This window comes from Lepus europaeus, chromosome 15, assembly GCF_033115175.1.
Source record: "Lepus europaeus isolate LE1 chromosome 15, mLepTim1.pri, whole genome shotgun sequence".
Lineage (NCBI taxonomy): Eukaryota > Metazoa > Chordata > Mammalia > Lagomorpha > Leporidae > Lepus > Lepus europaeus.
Genome location: NC_084841.1, coordinates 24,897,996 through 24,915,598, shown reverse-complemented (window position 1 = coordinate 24,915,598; position 17,603 = coordinate 24,897,996). Strand labels below are relative to the sequence as shown.

Here is a 17,603-nt window from a genome sequence, read left to right as displayed (position 1 = left end):
GACCTTTCTCTCTGTCTCTCTCTCTCACTATCCACTCTGCCTGTCAAAAAAAAAAAAAAAAAAAAAATAAATTCACTACTGTGAACAATAATCCGAATCAGTAGGCAGAGCCCACCTCATGTGAGGTTATTGTACTTTTTGACTTGGTCACTTCTTGTGTCACTTCTGAACCTTTTAAAGGGCTTTAGTACTTTTGATTCAGAGAACTTTATTTTTAGAGTGTTATCTGCAAAGATTCTTCTAGGAACTATTATGATTAATCATCATTAACCTACATGTCTCTCTTTTTTTAAAATTAATTTATTTATTTGAAAGAGTTACGCAGAGAGAGAGAGGCCTTCCATCTGCTGGTTCACTCCCTAATTGGCCACAGAAGCTGGAACTGCGCCAATCCAAAGCCAGAGCCATGAGCTTCTTCTGGGTATCCCATGTGGGTGCAGGGCCCTGAGGATTTGGGCCATCTTTTACTGCTTTCCCAGGCTGTAGCAGAGAGCTGGATTGGAAGTGGACCAACCAGAACTTGGAGGAGGTGGCTTTACTCTCTATGCCACAGCGCCCCACCCCCACATGCTTCTTGAGGGTGCAGAGCTTGTACGTCCCCCCCCTCCCCCCGCCATGATGTAAATTCCCCATGATTGTAAAATGGGACCACTTAGAGTGCCTGACATATAGTGATGAAAAACATGCTCCTACCTTGGTATAAGATCCAGAACTCTTCTTGCTTTTTTTTTTTTGACAGGCAGAGTGTACAGTGAGAGAGAGAGAGAGAGAAAGGTCTTCCTTTTGCCATTGGTTTACCCTCCAATGGCTGCTGCGGTTGGCACATCGCGCTGATCCGAAGCCAGGAGCCAGGTGCTTCTCCTGGTCTCCCATGCGGGTGCAGGGCCCAAGCACTTGGGCCATCCTCCACTGCACTCCCAGGCCACAGCAGAGAGCTGGAGGATCCAGAACTCTTAACAAACTGTGAATCTTTGCAAGACCTGGCTTCCCTGCTGCTCATCTCTCCCTCCTTTCCACCTCACCCCGCCCACACCGGCCTCTTGGCAGTTCCTCAACATACCAGTCCCCTTACCTTAATGTTTTTGCCATTTCTTCGACCTGGGACACTCCTCCCTGTGGTAGGTACATGGTGATCTCTCTTTCCCCTATCAAGTTTGCTCCCCTTGCACCTCTTCAGAGATGCTTATCTCTTGCCTAGTTTGACTCTTCATCACAGCACTTAGCCAGATCTGTTATTTGCTTGTTTTTCATTGTCTCTCCACTGGAATGTGAGCTCAAGGAGGGCAGGGCTGTTTGGATCACTGCTGTGTTTCCCTGGGTCTTTCTGAACAGCGCCTGCTGTGTAAGAGGTGCTTAGTAAATACTTGTTGAGTGAATGAGTGACTGTCTGGATTAATGAATACGTGCATGCCTGAGTTTACTGTGTCTGCATAGCAACCCAGTTCCAGAGCAGCATCTGAGGTGGAGAAATGCAGCTGGAAAGGAAATTAGATCTTTACTTCCTGTTTTCCTAGATGTGTTGTCCTGTCCAGGATCTTAACCCATAGCAACAACCTGTGTTAAAGTATTTTTTCTCCTGTTTTCTAGTAACCCAAACTCTTGCATGCCATTAATTCCTCTGACCTAGACAGGAAAGTGTGTTCTGTGCCGTTCCATCCCCACCATCCTGTGCTGTTGGTGCTCTTACTTTCCCAGGAAATGAGGGGCCCTGGGGAAGGACAGTGATTGCCCTTTTAACCTTAGGGCTCATGTCCTTCCTTTGGATGGAAATAGGCAAAGGAAATTGGTATAAAGTGGTTGCTCATGTGTTGGTCAAGAGGCTGACCCTACAGAGAAAACTGAAGCCTGTGAATGCTACATTAATTCCCACATTAGATGGGTTTCTGTGATTCATCAAGTACCAGATTAATTGGCTTTTTCCAAGGTACTTTAATTATGCCTTTTGATGTTTTTGTCCTCTGTGCTTGGTAATATATATGCTTTTGTAAGCCCCAGAACACTTGGTATTTTTTCCATGTACTAACTCCATAATGATCTGCCATGATATTAGTATAGGATTCTTAGCTCTATTCATCACGGCAGGTGCAACACATTAGCACCAAAAAATTAGACCATAATGTAGCAATGGCTTATTGAGAACAAACATAAATATCTCATAAAAGCTTAGAATTTCCTTAAGACAGTAACATCACTTCTAAAGAGCTTTCATCTGTTACCTTAGAAAAAAAGATAAAATATTTAATACATAACATGGCTCTGTATATCATAAACTGTGGTTCTTTATGCTAGGTGGCTTTAAATTTATTTAGGCAGGTACCCTTTTTTATATTCATACCTCACAAATGGAGCCTTTTATCATTTGTAATGTTGTTGTTGCCATTTTAGTAAATGAGATGGTTTATGAGCACTGTTCATCAATGAAACGAATGGCTTTCGTATTATCATTTACATCAGCTGGTTAAGTGATGTAACTGTGATATTACCTGTTTATATGTGCTCTTCCCCCTCCTTGTCTTGTTTTTCTTTACTCAGCTGATGATTTGCTGTTTATTGAGTAGCCTTGTTTCTTCTCCCTCTCCACTCCCACCCAAGATGGAGGAAAGGAAGTGCTGTCCATGCACCAGATTCTCCTGTACCTCCTGCGGTGCAGCAAGGCCCTGGTGCCCGAAGAGGAGATTGCCAATATGCTTCAGTGGGAGGAACTTGAGTGGCAGAAATATGCGGAAGAGTGCAAAGGCATGATTGTCACCAACCCCGGCACGGTACATTCTGGAGTTTGTACATTCAGATGCTGAATGCTTCATAGAAACAGTAACAGCACATTCTACACACACATACATACACACACATACACACGAGAGGCAGAGTTGTAGAGAGGGAGGGGCAGAGAGAGAGAGAGAGAGAGAGAGAGAGGTCTTTTATCCACTGGTTCATTCCCTAAATAGCTGCAACAGCTGGCCTGGGCTGATCCAAAGCCAAGAGCCAAGAGCTTCTTGGTCTCCCACGCAGGTGCAGGGACTCAAGCACTTGGGCCATCTTCCCGTTTCCCAGGCACATTAACAGTAAGCTGGGTTGGAAATGGAGCAGCTGGGACATGAACCAGCTCCCATAAGGGATGGTGGTGCCACAGGTCCCACAGGTGCCACAGGCAGAGGCTTAACTTACACAGTGCTGGCCCCCATCCTAAAAGCTTTAAGTTCTCCTTGCTTTGTATCTTTGAGGACTTAGAAGCAAAATTAATAAAACAAGTATTACAATTTAGACATATTTACCAGTGGATTCATTCTGCCTAGAGTTAGGAACATTTTTAAGGATTTTCATACCTGTTTCAGTTGCCTTCAGAAAGGTTGTAGAATTTTTAGTCTTACCAGGCATATTAGAGAGTACCCATTTCTCCATGCTGTTTATACCAGAGTCAAGAAAAAAACTTAACAGTTTGTTAGAAAACAAAATTATGTAGTCCAGATATATACTTACTTTGGTTTCTAGTATAAACCAATATTTTATTTATTTATTTATTTGAAAGAGTTACATAGAGAGAAAAGAGGGAGAGAGAGAGAGAGAGAGGGAGAGAGAGAGAGAGAGAGGTCCTCCATCCGATGGCTTACTCCTCAATTGGCCGCAACGGCTAGAACTGTGCCGATCTGGAGCCAAGAGCCTCCTCCGGGCCTCCCACACAGGTGCAGGGACCCAAGGACTTGGGCCATCTTCCACTGCCCTCCCAGGCCATAGCAGAGAGCTGGATCAAAAATGGAGCAGCCGGGTCTCGAACTGGCACCCATATGGGATGCTGGTGCCTCAGGCCAGGGCGTTAGCCTGCTGCTCAACAACTCTGGGCCCTAAACTGATATTTTAAATGCTTATTGACCATTCATGTTTTTATTTATTTTAAAAAAGTGATAAGGTCAGTTTTGAAGATAGTGGTGGAGCCAGATTAGTCAGGAGGAAAGGTTTATAGTGAGAAGCAGATTAGGGAAGGTGAACTTGGGTGTTAGGAACGTGTTGAAGTTAATTCTGTTTTAGTGTTTATCCAAAGGTATATTTGAAGAAGGGAGAAGTCCTAAAAATTCATGAAAACATCCTTTCCTTACATCCTTTTGAGAAGTGTACAAGTTACCCATCAGGGAAGGTAGACATGATATTACATTTCATTCTCTGTTTTGAAAGATTGTCCAACTTGCTTTGAAAGATTGTCCAATAGCAGGAATATTGGGAAATTTATTAAATCTTTCAAGCCATTATGGTCACATTAAATACTTTATTGCTGCACAACTTACAAATTAATCTTCATCCCTAAGCACTTTGTCATGGAATGCTTTGGTCATTAGTGAGAATGTTTTTTATTCTTACACAAAGATGGTATGATGGATGTTGTGGGGTCTGGTCAGAGTCTGGAACTTACTTCATTCCCTGCCTCACGCATAAATCCAGAGATAATGGAGACACTTCAGATCACTGTTTCTTCCATCGATACCACAGTGTAGTGCTTAAAAATCACAGAAACGTGAAGAATACAGCAGCATTCTTTGATGACACAATTCTCCTTTAAAAGTGTGTCCTAGGAGTGGGTAGTGTAGTGGTTGAGGCACCACTTGGAATACCTGCATCCCATATTGAAGGGCATGGGAGGGATTCCCAGCTCTGCTTCCAATCCTAACTTCCTATTAACGTGCACCCTTGCAGGCAGCAGGTGATGACTCAGAGTATGTGGGTCTTTGCCACCCATGTGGAAGACCCGGATTGATTTCCCAGCTCCTGATCCAGCCCTGGCTGTTGTGGGCATTTGGAGAGTGAATCAGCAGATGAAAGATCTCTGTCTCTCTGTCTTTCTGCCTTTCAAATAAACTTTTGAAAAGTAGAATGTTTTTAATGTATCCTGTTACTTTTATGTACAAACTACAAACAAAGACAATTCTTAGACCTAAACCATATGTTGCTATTATTTATTGATAGGCATTTAAGTAATTTTATTTTAGGTTACCTATGAACAAAATCTTCTCCAGTTATTATTTTTGGGAGCAGAGGTCAACTTTTCAAGATGCTAATGAAATTTTGAGTACTAAGTGACATTTAAATGTTCTTTAAAAGCTTAAAGATTGTCGGACCCTCGCCAGCAAGGGTCCAACGCAATCACGACATGGTCACTGTTTCTCGGTTCTCAAGGAACTTTTACTTGTGGGGGCAGAAGGAAAGAGTGGAGGGGAGAGAAGAAAGGAGAAGGAGGAGCTCCAAGCCCAATTCCCAATGTCTCTTTATATCCCAAGTCTGTGGAGCATCTGCTCCACAGCCAATAGCGGCTCTCTTCCCATGCAGTTCACACTGGTATTGTCCAGTCAGATGAAAGGACGCATATAGTCTTAGGTTGAAAGTTCATATGTTTCACCGGGTTCCTCCTAGTTGTTTATGCAGAGTCCATTCTGTTTCATCTGTTTCACCTGGCTGTTTTCGTAGGCCTTGTGGTCGACCGATTGCTGCAAGCTATGCAGATGAGGAGGTTCTCACAGGTGGCCAGCCTGCGGTTCCCCACAAAAGATTTTCTTTCTTTATTTGAGAGGTAGAGTTACATACAGACAGAAGGAGAGACAGAGAGAAAGGTCTTTTTTTTTTTTTCTTTTTAAGATATATTTATTTATTTGAAAGAGTTACAAAGAGAAGGAGAGGCAGAGAGAGAGAGAGAGAGATTTTGCATCCGCTGGTTCACTCCCTAATTGGCCACAGTGGCTGGAGCTGTGCCAATCCGAGGCCAAGGAGCCAGGAGCTTCTTCCAGGTCTCCCACGTGGGTGCAGGGGCCCAAACACTTGGGCCATCTTCTACTGTTTTCCCAGGCCATAGCAGAGGGCTGGATCGGAAGTGGAGCAGCTGGGTCTTAAACCAGCGCCTCTATGGGATGCTGGCCCTGCGGGAAGTAGCTTTACCTGCTACACCACAGCACCAGCCCAAGAAAGGTCATCTATCCATTGGTTCACTTCCCAAATGGCTTCAATAGCCAGAGCTGGAGCCAGGAGCTGGAGCTTCTTCTGGATCTCCCACGTGGGTGCAGGGGCCCAAACACTTGGGCCATCTTTTATTGCTTTCCCAGGCCATAGTTGAGAACTGGATTGGAAGAGCAGCAGCTGGGACACGAACTGGTGTCCATATGGGATGTCAGCACTACAGGCGGAGACTTAGTCTACTACATCACATGACTGCCCCAAGTTTGAGTTTTTAAACTAATGTGAATGGATTTACACAAATCTTTGCTTTGTTGGCTGCTTTTATTTGTCAGATGACTGATTGGAGCTGTGGTTGTAGTTCTGTCTGGTGACCACTTTATCTCAGTTGTTGAAGGCTTTTTCTAGTTTTGGCATTGAAACCCCTCTGTCTTGGACAACACAGGCCTCCAGCTAGACTTTAGTTGTTGGGTGATGTTGTGGGACAGAATGAAACCTACTGGCCTCTGTGTGGATCAGTCTATAGCTGTAACTTCTTAAGCAACTGAGCCAAGGACCCTCAATGTACTTACAAGAATTAAGTGTAATTAAGGACTGCCCAGAGAGTTGGTTAGAAGCAAGAAAGCTGCTAAAACATATTTGCCATGATTTTACTATCTTCTCACCATTTTAAGCTTTTAGGGTGAATGACATACCACAAACACAAGACTTCAGAAGAGAACCAACCATTTATTTTTTCCTTTATTAGACATGAAAGCAAAAAAAATATGAGGCTTTCTGTTAAAATACTAAAGTGTCCTATGTGGACATAAGAGAATATTAACTACATGGCTTTTGTACTGCCATACCTTCTAATTTAAAGGTGTCGAATTAAAGGAATACACACAAGGTACACTGAAACCAATGGGAAAATTTTTCCTGATAGAGGCATCTGTCTGTGTATCCTAAGTAGAAGTAAGCCATTCATTGGACATGTTGAATTAAAGTAGAGTAAGGTAGCACATCTCTTTCCGGGGATGTGGAATTTTCCCCTGTGTCTTTGGAGAGGTTAAGGGAAACTTATATCTGACTAGGTGTCCTTTTAAAAGTTTAATTTTAAAAGGTTTCTATGTGGATTGCAAAAAGGACAAAGTCATTGTTCGTTATGCCAAATGGCATAGACTCATTTACAGCGATGACATTAGAGTTTTAATATAGTATAGCCGCCATGATTAAAGGATTTTAAATGACATTTTCCCTTTGGGGACAAGGCTTTCCTAGAAACAAACCCTATTAATTTCTTCTCTACTTAGGTTAAAGTCAATATTCAAGACTTCTTATGGGAATAAATGGTTTGATTTTTTCTCTCTAGAAACCAAGTTCTGTCCGCATTGATCAACTGGATCGTGAGCAGTTCAACCCTGATGTGATTACTTTTCCGATTATCGTCCACTTTGGGATACGCCCTGCACAGTTGAGTTATGCAGGAGACCCACAGTAAGATATTTCTCAGTGTTTGTCTTAGCCAATTTCACCTTCTACTAACAGTTGAATTAACAGAGGAATACTCTTTGGTGAACTTTTCCTTTTTAAAATTTAAGACCTGAAATGAGCCATGTATCCAAATTCAGATTACTGAGTCAAACATGTTTTGGTTGCTCTGCACAATGATTTTATCTACATATTTGCCAGAAGTTACTATTCAGTAGATTATTCTTGGCACCATTGGTCAACATGTGTCCTGAATTTTTTAAACTTTAAGGAACTCCTTGTCACTATAATAATTATTGTTGTTATTTTTATTTTTCCAGTGCCCTCTAGAGGAAAGTAGCACCATATTGGTTCTTAGCACTGCTGAATTTATGCAGAGTTTTATTTTTAGGGGCATTTGAGAAAGAGCTCAAGATCCCATGTAGAGTCAAGGGTTGTATTGGACATAGGAGCCATGACTTCTGACTCTTAGAATTGATATCACATGCCACATTTTTTTTTTTTTTTCCAGCTAGAATGATAGTGTTTTTCTGGAGTAAAATGAGGACATGTGGGAATGGTGATAGTACCATTATATTCAGGAGTGTTTGGATTTTTCTACCTTGTTAAACAAAGAGTTTCTTAATTTTTTTTTAAAAAGAAGGATTCATAATGGGAGAAAAGGGATTGGGAGATTTTCAGTTCATAAATACAGTTCTGGCTGACATATACTAGAAGAGGCTAAAGGGTTTTGTTCTTTTTTTTTCCCCTTTGGATAAAAGTATGAAGCAGTGAACCAGGCACTGTGTAAGTACTTCTTTCTTTCCTCCATTCTCTAAAGAAATGTTATCAAAACAGGAGACATCCAGTTAAGACCAAGAAAGGAGCAGTTTCATTAGAACAGCAAATCTTGTGACAGTCCTTTCTTAAAGAGAAAAATGTTAGTAGAATGTGATCAGGCTCTCTTCACCTCTCAGATGGCAGGGCTGAGGTAAAGGACTGCCTGTGCCTTCTCTCAGGACACTTTTTTGTTTGTTCTTTGTTACGGTAAATACAGATTGGTGAGTGCCATTTGACTGTTCCCCTCTCCAGTGGAGAAATGGAAATAGTTTGGGTCAAGAAGCTTCTTGACCCTTCTTGGCACAAGAAGGGTTTTCTATTCTCATGCTCTACGCCCAGCAATATTCCAGTTAAGGAAGGGGCTTTTTTTCCAACTAAGGGAATACTTTATATCTAAATAAAATCTGTCACTTTCAAAGAAGTAGCAGAGAGAAGGGACATGTTTCCTTTGATTAGAGTAACTTTGTGTATGTTTTCTTTGGGATTCTTTCTGGAGATTCATCAATAGAGTTACATCTCAAGTTTAACCAAAATAAGCAACAATGAATGTAATCACCAGGTTCCCGATGCCTCTTGGCTGTCCTGACCCTCAACACCAAAATTATATCTTTCCTTAGAAAGGTTTGCTGCCTCTAAGGATATCCAAAAGAATGTGATCTATGATCAAGCAAGCCTAAGAAAATAGCTGGCTTCACTGCACTTTAGATTTGCCTTATCTTTACCTGAGATGTCTGCTTGTCTGTCCTCTCCCATAGGTACCAGAAACTGTGGAAGAGCTATGTGAAACTTCGCCACCTCCTCGCAAATAGTCCCAAAGTCAAACAGACTGACAAACAGAAGCTGGCACAGAGGGAGGTTGGTACTGGGCCTTGTTCCTTGGTGGTTAGTGATCAGGTTCATTTCTATATTGTTGCGTTGCACTCTACTTCTAAAGTAAGATGAAAAAACACTTTTTGTTTGTTTGTTTAAGGATGTATTTACTTATTTGAAAGTCACAGTTAGAGAGAGGGAGGTACAGCGAGAAAGAGGTCTTCTATCTGCTGGTTCACTCCCCAAGTGGCTGCAATGGCTAGGGCTGAGCTAGGCTGAAGCCAGGAGCTTCATCTGGGTCTCCTACGTGGGTGGCAGGGGCTCAAGCACCATCTTCCGCTGCTTTTGCCTTGTCATCAGCAGGGTGCTGGATTAGAATTGGTAAATGAACTGACAACCATATGGGATGTTGCATCGCAGGGGCAGTTTTACCTGCTTGTACCACAATACTGGCCCCAGAAAAACACTTCTTAAAAAATCATACTTTACTCCCTTTCCCTCATTAATATACTGATTTTTAAAATTTTTAATTTTTTTATGTTTTTATTTTAATTTTAAGAGTGAATGGACTCATTATCAACTTAGATTTTGAGTGAAGTTGCACCTGTGGTAATATAAGGGCAAGGCTTTGAAGATGGGAAGGGTATTTAAACTGCAGCTTTGTCACTAACTGTGACTTGAGCCAGTCAGCCTCCTGATATAGGAGAGAACTAATGCTGCAAGACTAATTGAGCTGCTCCTCTGTTGATGTACACAAGACAGAAGTGGCTGTGTGGACATCTGCCATATCCACTTGGTGTCACTCCTGTGGCGTTTGCCCTGCAGGGGGCACTCATCAGTGGCGAAGTGAAGGTGGCGATGGTGGTGGTTCCTGTTGTTATTGTGAATTCCTGTGAGATGGTTAAAAATTGCAAAGACACATATGTGTGCTTTTTTAAATAATTATTTGAAGGAGAGTGAAAGGGAATGGTTAATTTGTTGATTCTGTCTCACAAGTAAATTTTTGGATTCTCTTTTTCAGTAAGATGTGGCCTTATAGCAAAGATTTTTGTAAGGGTTTGCAAATCAGAAAGCAGCATTTAGAATTACAGGTTGCAGGTTAATTGTCTTTCTTAGTTGTAAATGGTTAACATGAGGCTTGATAAAAATACAATTTTTACATGCTGATTTTAAATCCCAAATACCACATTTCATTTCTCTCAGCAGTGAAAGGACATATTTTGTTTGAACATGCCAGAATGGTAGATTTGATTTAAGTTTTTTTTCATATTTAGGTAACAGGAAATTCTGCCTTACATCCAAGGCTATGCACATCCAGGCCTTCAAGTAAAATATTGTAATTTTTTTGGTAATTTTATTGTAATTTTGCATGAAGAGCTTTGAGTACCTGAATATAATGGTGATATTGGATGAATCCAACTTTTAAATCTGCTGCTGGATGTTGGGCTTACTATTGTTTTCCAGCCGACACGTTACTCATCATCATGAGTTCTCTTCCAGGAAGCACTCCAGAAAATACGCCAGAAGAATACAATGAGGCGGGAAGTAACAGTGGAGCTCAGTAGCCAAGGATTCTGGAAGACTGGCATCCGTTCTGATGTGTGTCAGGTGATGACACTTCTGAACTAGTTACGCCCATGTACCTCATCTTCCATAAGGCATCTGGCACTGAGATCTTCCTAATTGAGAAGTTCCTGTGGAACTTGCTACCATGAAACTAAATGGATCACCAGCTGTAAATTGTTTTCTGTCATTTGAGTTTTGTTTTTGTTACTTGGTTTTGTGTGTGTGTGTGTGTGTGTGTAAAGGGGAGAAGCTTACTTGGTAATTCAGTCTCTGCATTATGGGTGAAGACAAGTCTGTCCCCCAAATGTGCCTGCCTGTGTGCAGCATCGGGATAGGTGCTTGTATCAGAGAGAGAATGCAGCAACCATACAGACAGGCTCCTAGGATGATGTGTATGAACTTTCCAGGGCGATGAGTCCCATTCGTATCGCAGAGAACTGAAGGAGTTAATGAACAGAATCAGTATTCACTGCATATTTGAGCCAAATGACATTGTTTTTTCCTTGGGTTTACTTAGTAGAGAAACATTTCAGCTTCATATCACTGACTCATTAATAAGCATTTTTGTTTTTCTTTTGGATGGAATTTATACCAGATTAGAATATCCCCCCAAAAGAGCATATTCTTTTCTTCCCAGTTGGTTCTTTTGTCATCAGTGAAATTGGTTGCACTACATGGGAATTAGCAGTCACAAAATGAGGACACAGGCTGGGACAGGTAATGCAGTTGGCTATCGGCTGTAGTCAACCTTTTGGAAGAATATTTCCAGGCTTCCAGTGACCTGTTTTTATGGTTAGCATGTGTTGTAATAAGTCTGGTAACTTCTCCTATCTGTTCATGTCATCAAAATGATTTTTAAAAAAGTCAAAGTTAATATTTATTGTATTGAACAGTGGAATTTAATCCTGTAATTGAAATGCTTGCTATACAATTCATTTCCAAAGTGATACCCAGAGCTAACAGTTTCTACATTAAAGTGAATGGCTGTTGGTGCAGTACTGCTAAGTAGTATGAGAATAATCTACAGACACGGCCAGCTGTGTCCACCAAGTCCTCAGTTATTTAGGCAGTTGTCCGATATGAGCGGTGGGTATTTGACTTCTGTGGATTCTTCCTCACGGCTGTTTGAAGCCGTGTTACGTGTTTTTCCTGGTTGCTAGTGTTTCTACAAAACCAACATCGTGTCAAAGAACAATGAGCGGAGTGCTGGACAGTCTGCTCAAAATCTGGTATCTTAGCGATGAGACAGGGTCGATTGTTTCAGAGGTCACAAAATTGTGGAGCATTAAGAACTGGAAGGGATCTTAGAGATTTGTAGTTTGATGGTTTTAAAACTCCTGTTTTTGCTTAACTGTGACAAACAAAACCTCATGGAGCCCTAATTTATAAAAGCTGAAGAGTAACTCCCTGATTGATGGGTGATAGGTGTGTAGAGCATATTCCGTCTTCTTTGATTTCTCTTCCATCTTATGTAGCAGTGCCTAAGGCAGTTGTTCCATTGAACACGTTTGTTGGTTTTTTTTTTCCCCAAACATTGAGCACTTTTTCCTGCCTTTCTTTTGGTAAAACGAATAGAGGCGCTAAATGATCTCTTCCAGTACACTTTTGTGTGTTGCAGCCCTTTTACTCTGTGGCTCCTGAGCTGGATTAGAGGCAGCTTGAAGACTAAGTTATCTGTCTCTCTCTGTTGTGTTCTGCATTCTGTTTGGAGGGTAATCAGCAAAACAACTTCGTTCCCTTGACTGACTGGTGAGGGAGCATGGGTCCTGAGGAAGCCCCTGCAAAGGTGAATGCTGCTCCCTCGGTGAAGCTCTCACTCTGCCAGGGAGAGCTGCCATCTGTTTAGGGGCCATGCTGCTCTTCTCTGGCCCTCTTGCTGGAGGTCTTTTGAAGATTTCAGTAGAATCACCCTCACATGTAATTGACTTGATAAAGAATGTACATGGCTGCCTTGAGTTCATATATTGAATGCTGAAGGAATTGCTTTATGGTTTGGTAAGAAAGCACGTTGATAGAAGTGGAAGAAAAGAAGTCTGAGCACACTGGCAGTGAAGTTGCAGGGGCAGACGATTCAAAACATAGACCTGTGTTTTGGTGACCAAAATCAAGTCACTGTCGAGCGTTCTGTGGCTGACAACTTGAAATGAGCAGATGAAGGATCTGTTTACTTAGATATATTATATTATTTTACCATCACTGGATATTCTTGGCATTGTGGAAGTCAGTTATTAAGTACACTGGACTTAAAGCATTGACATATAGAATGCTACCTTTACTGGAGCAATTTAGTTCAAGTTTTATTTTATTTTTAAAATTTTTACTTATTTTTCATTTTATTTGAAAGGGAGAGTGGGAGATCTTCCTTCCACTGGTTCAATTCCCAAATGCCCTTGACAGCCAGGGTTGGGCCAAACCAAAGCCAGGAACCTGGAGCTCTGTCTGTTTCTCCAATATGGGTGGCAGGGACCTGTGTATTTGATCCATCATCTGCTGCCTCCCAGGGTGCATATTATTAGGAAGCTGAATTGGAAGCAGAGGAGCTGGACTCAAAGCAGGTACTCCAATATGCAATGCTAGTATCCCAAGCAGCATCTTAACCACTATGTCACAGGCTAATCTCAGTTAAAATTTTAAATTCAGAAACCTAAAGTAAGGTAAAATGATATAGGAGAATAACAAGGGTAACTTAATGTTACTGACTTTCCACTCAAAATGATTATTTTAACTATATTTATTTATATTCTTCCCTGTTCCAGATTTTTTTTAAAGATTATTTATTTGGGAGCCAGTGCTGTGGCATAGAGCGTAAAAGCTGCTGCCTGCATTACTGGCATCCCATATGGTTACTGGTTTGAGTCCTGGCTGCTCTGCTTCTGATCCAGCTCTCTGCTATGGCCTGGGAAAGCAGTAGAAGAAGGCTCAGGTGCTTGGATCCCTGCACCCATGTGGGAGACCAGGAAAAAACTCCTGTCTTCTGGCTTCGGATCTGTGCAGTTCTGACCATTGCGGCCAACTGGGGAGTGAACCAGGGGATGGAAGACCTCTCTCTTTCTCTGCCTCTCCTTTTCTCTGTGTAACTCTGACTTTCAAATAAATAAATTTTAAAAAAGATTTATTTATTTGAAATAATTACAGAGGGGGAGAGAGAACAAGAGAGAGAGAGAGAGAGAGCGAGGGAGCGAGCAAGCATGCTTCCATCTGCTGGTTCATTTCCCAAATTGTTACAATGGCCAGGGCTGGACCAGGATGAATACAGTTGCCAGGAGCTTCATCCTTTGCTTCCTGTGTGGGTGCAGGGTCCCAGGCGCTTGGACCGACCATCTTCCACTGCTTTCTCAGCTGCGTTAGCAGGGACTGGATTGGAAGTGTAGCAGCTGGGACTCGAACTGGTACCCATATGGGAACCTGCATTGCAGCTTAACCTGCTGTACAACACCAGCCCTTCCGGATAGTTTTAAGGTGGTAATTCATTTTAAGAGTGTAGGAGTAAATAAACAGCATGATCATGCAAGCCATGGGCTCTACAGTGAAACCAGTTAAATCCATTATTCCATTGGTACAGATGGAGAGATCTTCTACCCGCTAGTTACTCCCAAATGCCCACAATGGCCAGGGCTGGGCCAAGCTGAAGCCAGGAGCCAGGGTCTCCATCTGGTTTTGCCATGTAATAGGAACCTAAGTACTTGGGTTAGTATCTGCTGCCTGCTACATGCATTGGTAGGAAGCTGAATTAGAAGTGGGGGAACTGAGACTCGAACTGACATTCTGATATAGGATGTGGGCATCCCAAGCAGTGGCTTAACTCACTGCTTCCTAGTACCTGTCCCTCTTACTGGGATTTTTATGTGGTGTTTTAGTTGTGTGGTACAAAGGTCCTGAACAGTTGTCCCTAAATTACAGAGGTTAGTCAAATGTTTTGATTGATTTTTTTTAATCTTAAAATTCCTTGGGTAAACAGTAGGGGGCAACAAAAGCATTCTTTCCAGATGAAATTTTCTACCAAGTAGTATATATATATATATTTTTTTTTATTTGACAGATAGAGTTAGTGAGAGAGAGACAGAGAGAAAGATCTTCCTTCCGTTGGTTCACCCCCAAAATGGCCGCTACGGCCAGAGCTACGCCAATCCGAAGCCAGGAGCCAGGTGTTTCTCCTGGTCTCCCATGTGGGTGCCGGGCCAAGCTCTTGGGCCTTCCTCCACTGCTCTCCCGGGCCACAGCAGAGAGCTGGACTGGAAGAGGAGCAACCGGGACTAGAACCAGGTGCCCATATGGGATGCTGGCGCCGCAGGCAAAGGATTCACCAAGTGAGCCATGGCGCCGGCCCCACCAAGTAGTATTAATTACTAAACCTCTGTGAATATGTTGTAGAGGCTGTTTTCAGTCTCATTTCTAGAATCAGGTAGTCTTTACATTCTTTGTGAACATAGTCCTCCTCTGCCAGTGAACACAGTCATCTGTGTTCACTTTTTTTATTGTTTACTTAGCCCTTATTTGGCCCTCATGATTCTGGCCATAAAGATTTTAATAATGATATTGAATACAGTTTGTGGCTTTTTAAGAGAGGCACAGGGCTGGCATTGTGGAGTAAGCAGGTTAAGCTGCCGCCTGCGATGCCAGCATCCCATATGGCCACCAGTTTGTTGTCTTGGCTGCTCTACTTTTGATCCAGCTCCCTGCTAATGTACCTGGGAAGACCTTGGAAGATGGCCGAAGTACCTGGGCCTCTGTATTCACTTTGGAGACCTGGAAAAAGCTCCTGACTCCTGGCTTTGACCTGGCCCAGTGCTGGCTGTTGTGGCAATTTGGGGAGTGAACCAGTGGATGGAAGACCTCTCTCTAACTCTGACTTTCAAAATCAATCAATCAATCAATCTTTTTTTTTTTTTTAAAGAGGTACAGCCACTGGTTTATTGTTGTTTAGAAGTAATATTGGCTTGTTACTTACAGCTATATTAAATTTCTTATCCTAGGATAAATGCTTTCTTTCAGTATGTGTACCTCAAATAATATGGCACAAGGCATATCATTGGAACATTTCAAAATAAATGCATTTAGAATTTTTGGTAATGAATAGAATTTGAGAAAAATTTAATGAAATGAAACATTGAATATTGCTGAAGCCTGTGAACAGATAGGCTTATATTCAATTTACTAAGTTTCTTTTTTAAAGATTTATTTGTTTATTTGAAAGGCAGAGTTACAGAGAGGTCTTCTATCTGCTGGTTCACTCCCGAAATAGCCGCAACGGCTATAGCTGGACCAGTCTGAAGCCAGGAGCCAGGTCTCCCACGTGGGTGCAGTAGCCCAATGACTTGGGCCATCTTCTGCTGCTTTCCCAGGCCATAGCAGAGAGTTGGATTGGAAGTGGAGCAGATGGGACTTGAACCAGTGCTGAAAGGAGATGCCAGCACTGCAGATGGTGGCTTTACCCACTATACCACAGTGCCAGCCTCTTATAATCAGTTTTACAAGAAAAAAAGGCTAAGTGCTTCTGTAAAATCCTTGGGGTTTTTGTCTCTAATTGGTGGTTGATTGATATAGAATCTATTGTTTATTAGTAATAGTTGCTCATAAGTTGCTGGTAAAGTATTTTCACGTGCGTATTACTTCCACCCAGAATTTCCTGTCAGAGAGTGTTGGTTTTGAGTTTGAAGTGTAATAGGGCCCAAGCTTCTCTAGTGCAGTTAGACTGTCCTTTTGTGCTCGCCAGGGAATTAGGTTGTGCAGCGCCTGCTCCACTTAGGGCACATTTGTCGTGAATATAGGGCGTTGGTTTTGGGGTTCTTCCCATTCTCAGGACTGTCAAAAGCTCTGCCACTTCATTTCTTTCCTCAACACAGGTGCTGAGACCACATGGCCCTTTGTCCCCATTATGATTCATGGGGATTTCTTGTCATGGAGCTTTCTTGTAGATACTGTTTATAGGGCTTTGGTTTTGCATTATTTTTGTGGGAGAATTGGAGGAGATTTAAAAACTGTACATTGCCATTCTCTCTCTTTTTTTAAATGAAGGTAGTTACCAGGCATGAATTAGGGGGCAAAATAAAGATGCTCAGTGGATACTGTCTTGTGGAGCCTCATTTGGAAAGAGAAACTGGCTCTGTCTGGAGCAAATTTAGAAGTAGTGAAGTGATTCAGCCAATTGACACCAGAAAAAGGTTAAAGAAAATAAAGTTTGAGTTAGCAGAGAGAAGATGTTGGGATTATGCCCTGAAACGTATTTTGTTTGTTTCTGGGGTTGGGCTAGGGTCAAAGGGGTAAACTTCTAAGGAGGCATATTTGGGCTTTAAGTTTATAGTAATTTTCTGATAACCAGCAGCTCCTAAAGGATGGTATTTCTCTTCATAGGTAATGATTCTGACAGGAGGTATTAAAAATAAGCAGTTCTCAAGGTTGTGAGTTCAGCCTTGAGAAAGAGAGCTGCCCGCATGGTCCTCATGGCCCGTCCACCTTGGGCTGCTCGCATCAAGCCCCTGCAAATTAAATGGCTGGAAAATGACACTCCATTTTGGCTGTGTGCTTTGTTTCCATTTTGTTGTTTCACAATACAGCACTTATAAAAACAAAGTGGACAAAGTGCCAATAATCCAAATCATAATGTTATATCTTTGGAGTGCCCTTGATGGCAAAACAGTGTCTTCATTTTTTTCATCTTCCACAAATATTGTAAGGCCATGCACATGGAGGTGCTCGATGTCTATTGAATTGAACTGGAAGAAAGACTTTCTTGATTAAATATCCTGTTTGGTAGAACTAATCTTTCTTTGTAAGTTGATATTACAGGAAACTGGTTTCTGTACTTTCAAGCAAATCCATTTTCATGTATTTTTAAACAATGCCAGCTTAAAATACTTTGAAGACTGAAATGATATAAAGCAGAACGCCAATCATTCTGTGGGCTGTGCCCATCCTCCAGGTTCTAATGAATAAGAATGAATCCTTCATTCTCCTGAATTCTAGGGAAACATTATTTTTTAAAAAAGAGAAAAGGTATGCTTCCCATG

General features: G+C 41.9%; 1 protein-coding gene across 4 annotated transcripts in view; it reads left to right on the top strand.

Moving 5' to 3' along the window:
- DROSHA (drosha ribonuclease III) overlaps positions 1–17,603 on the top strand; it is a 127,370-nt gene that overhangs the window by 55,297 nt on the left and 54,470 nt on the right. For 3 of the 4 annotated variants that reach the window (XM_062211822.1, XM_062211820.1, XM_062211819.1), the window contains exons 15-18: positions 2,593–2,762; positions 7,283–7,407; positions 8,976–9,075; positions 10,531–10,638. In XM_062211822.1, coding sequence (XP_062067806.1) covers positions 2,593–2,762; positions 7,283–7,407; positions 8,976–9,075; positions 10,531–10,638 — 503 coding nt within the window. The remainder of the gene's footprint in view (positions 1–2,592; positions 2,763–7,282; positions 7,408–8,975; positions 9,076–10,530; positions 10,639–17,603) is intronic. The other variant, XM_062211821.1, reaches the window with a different exon arrangement.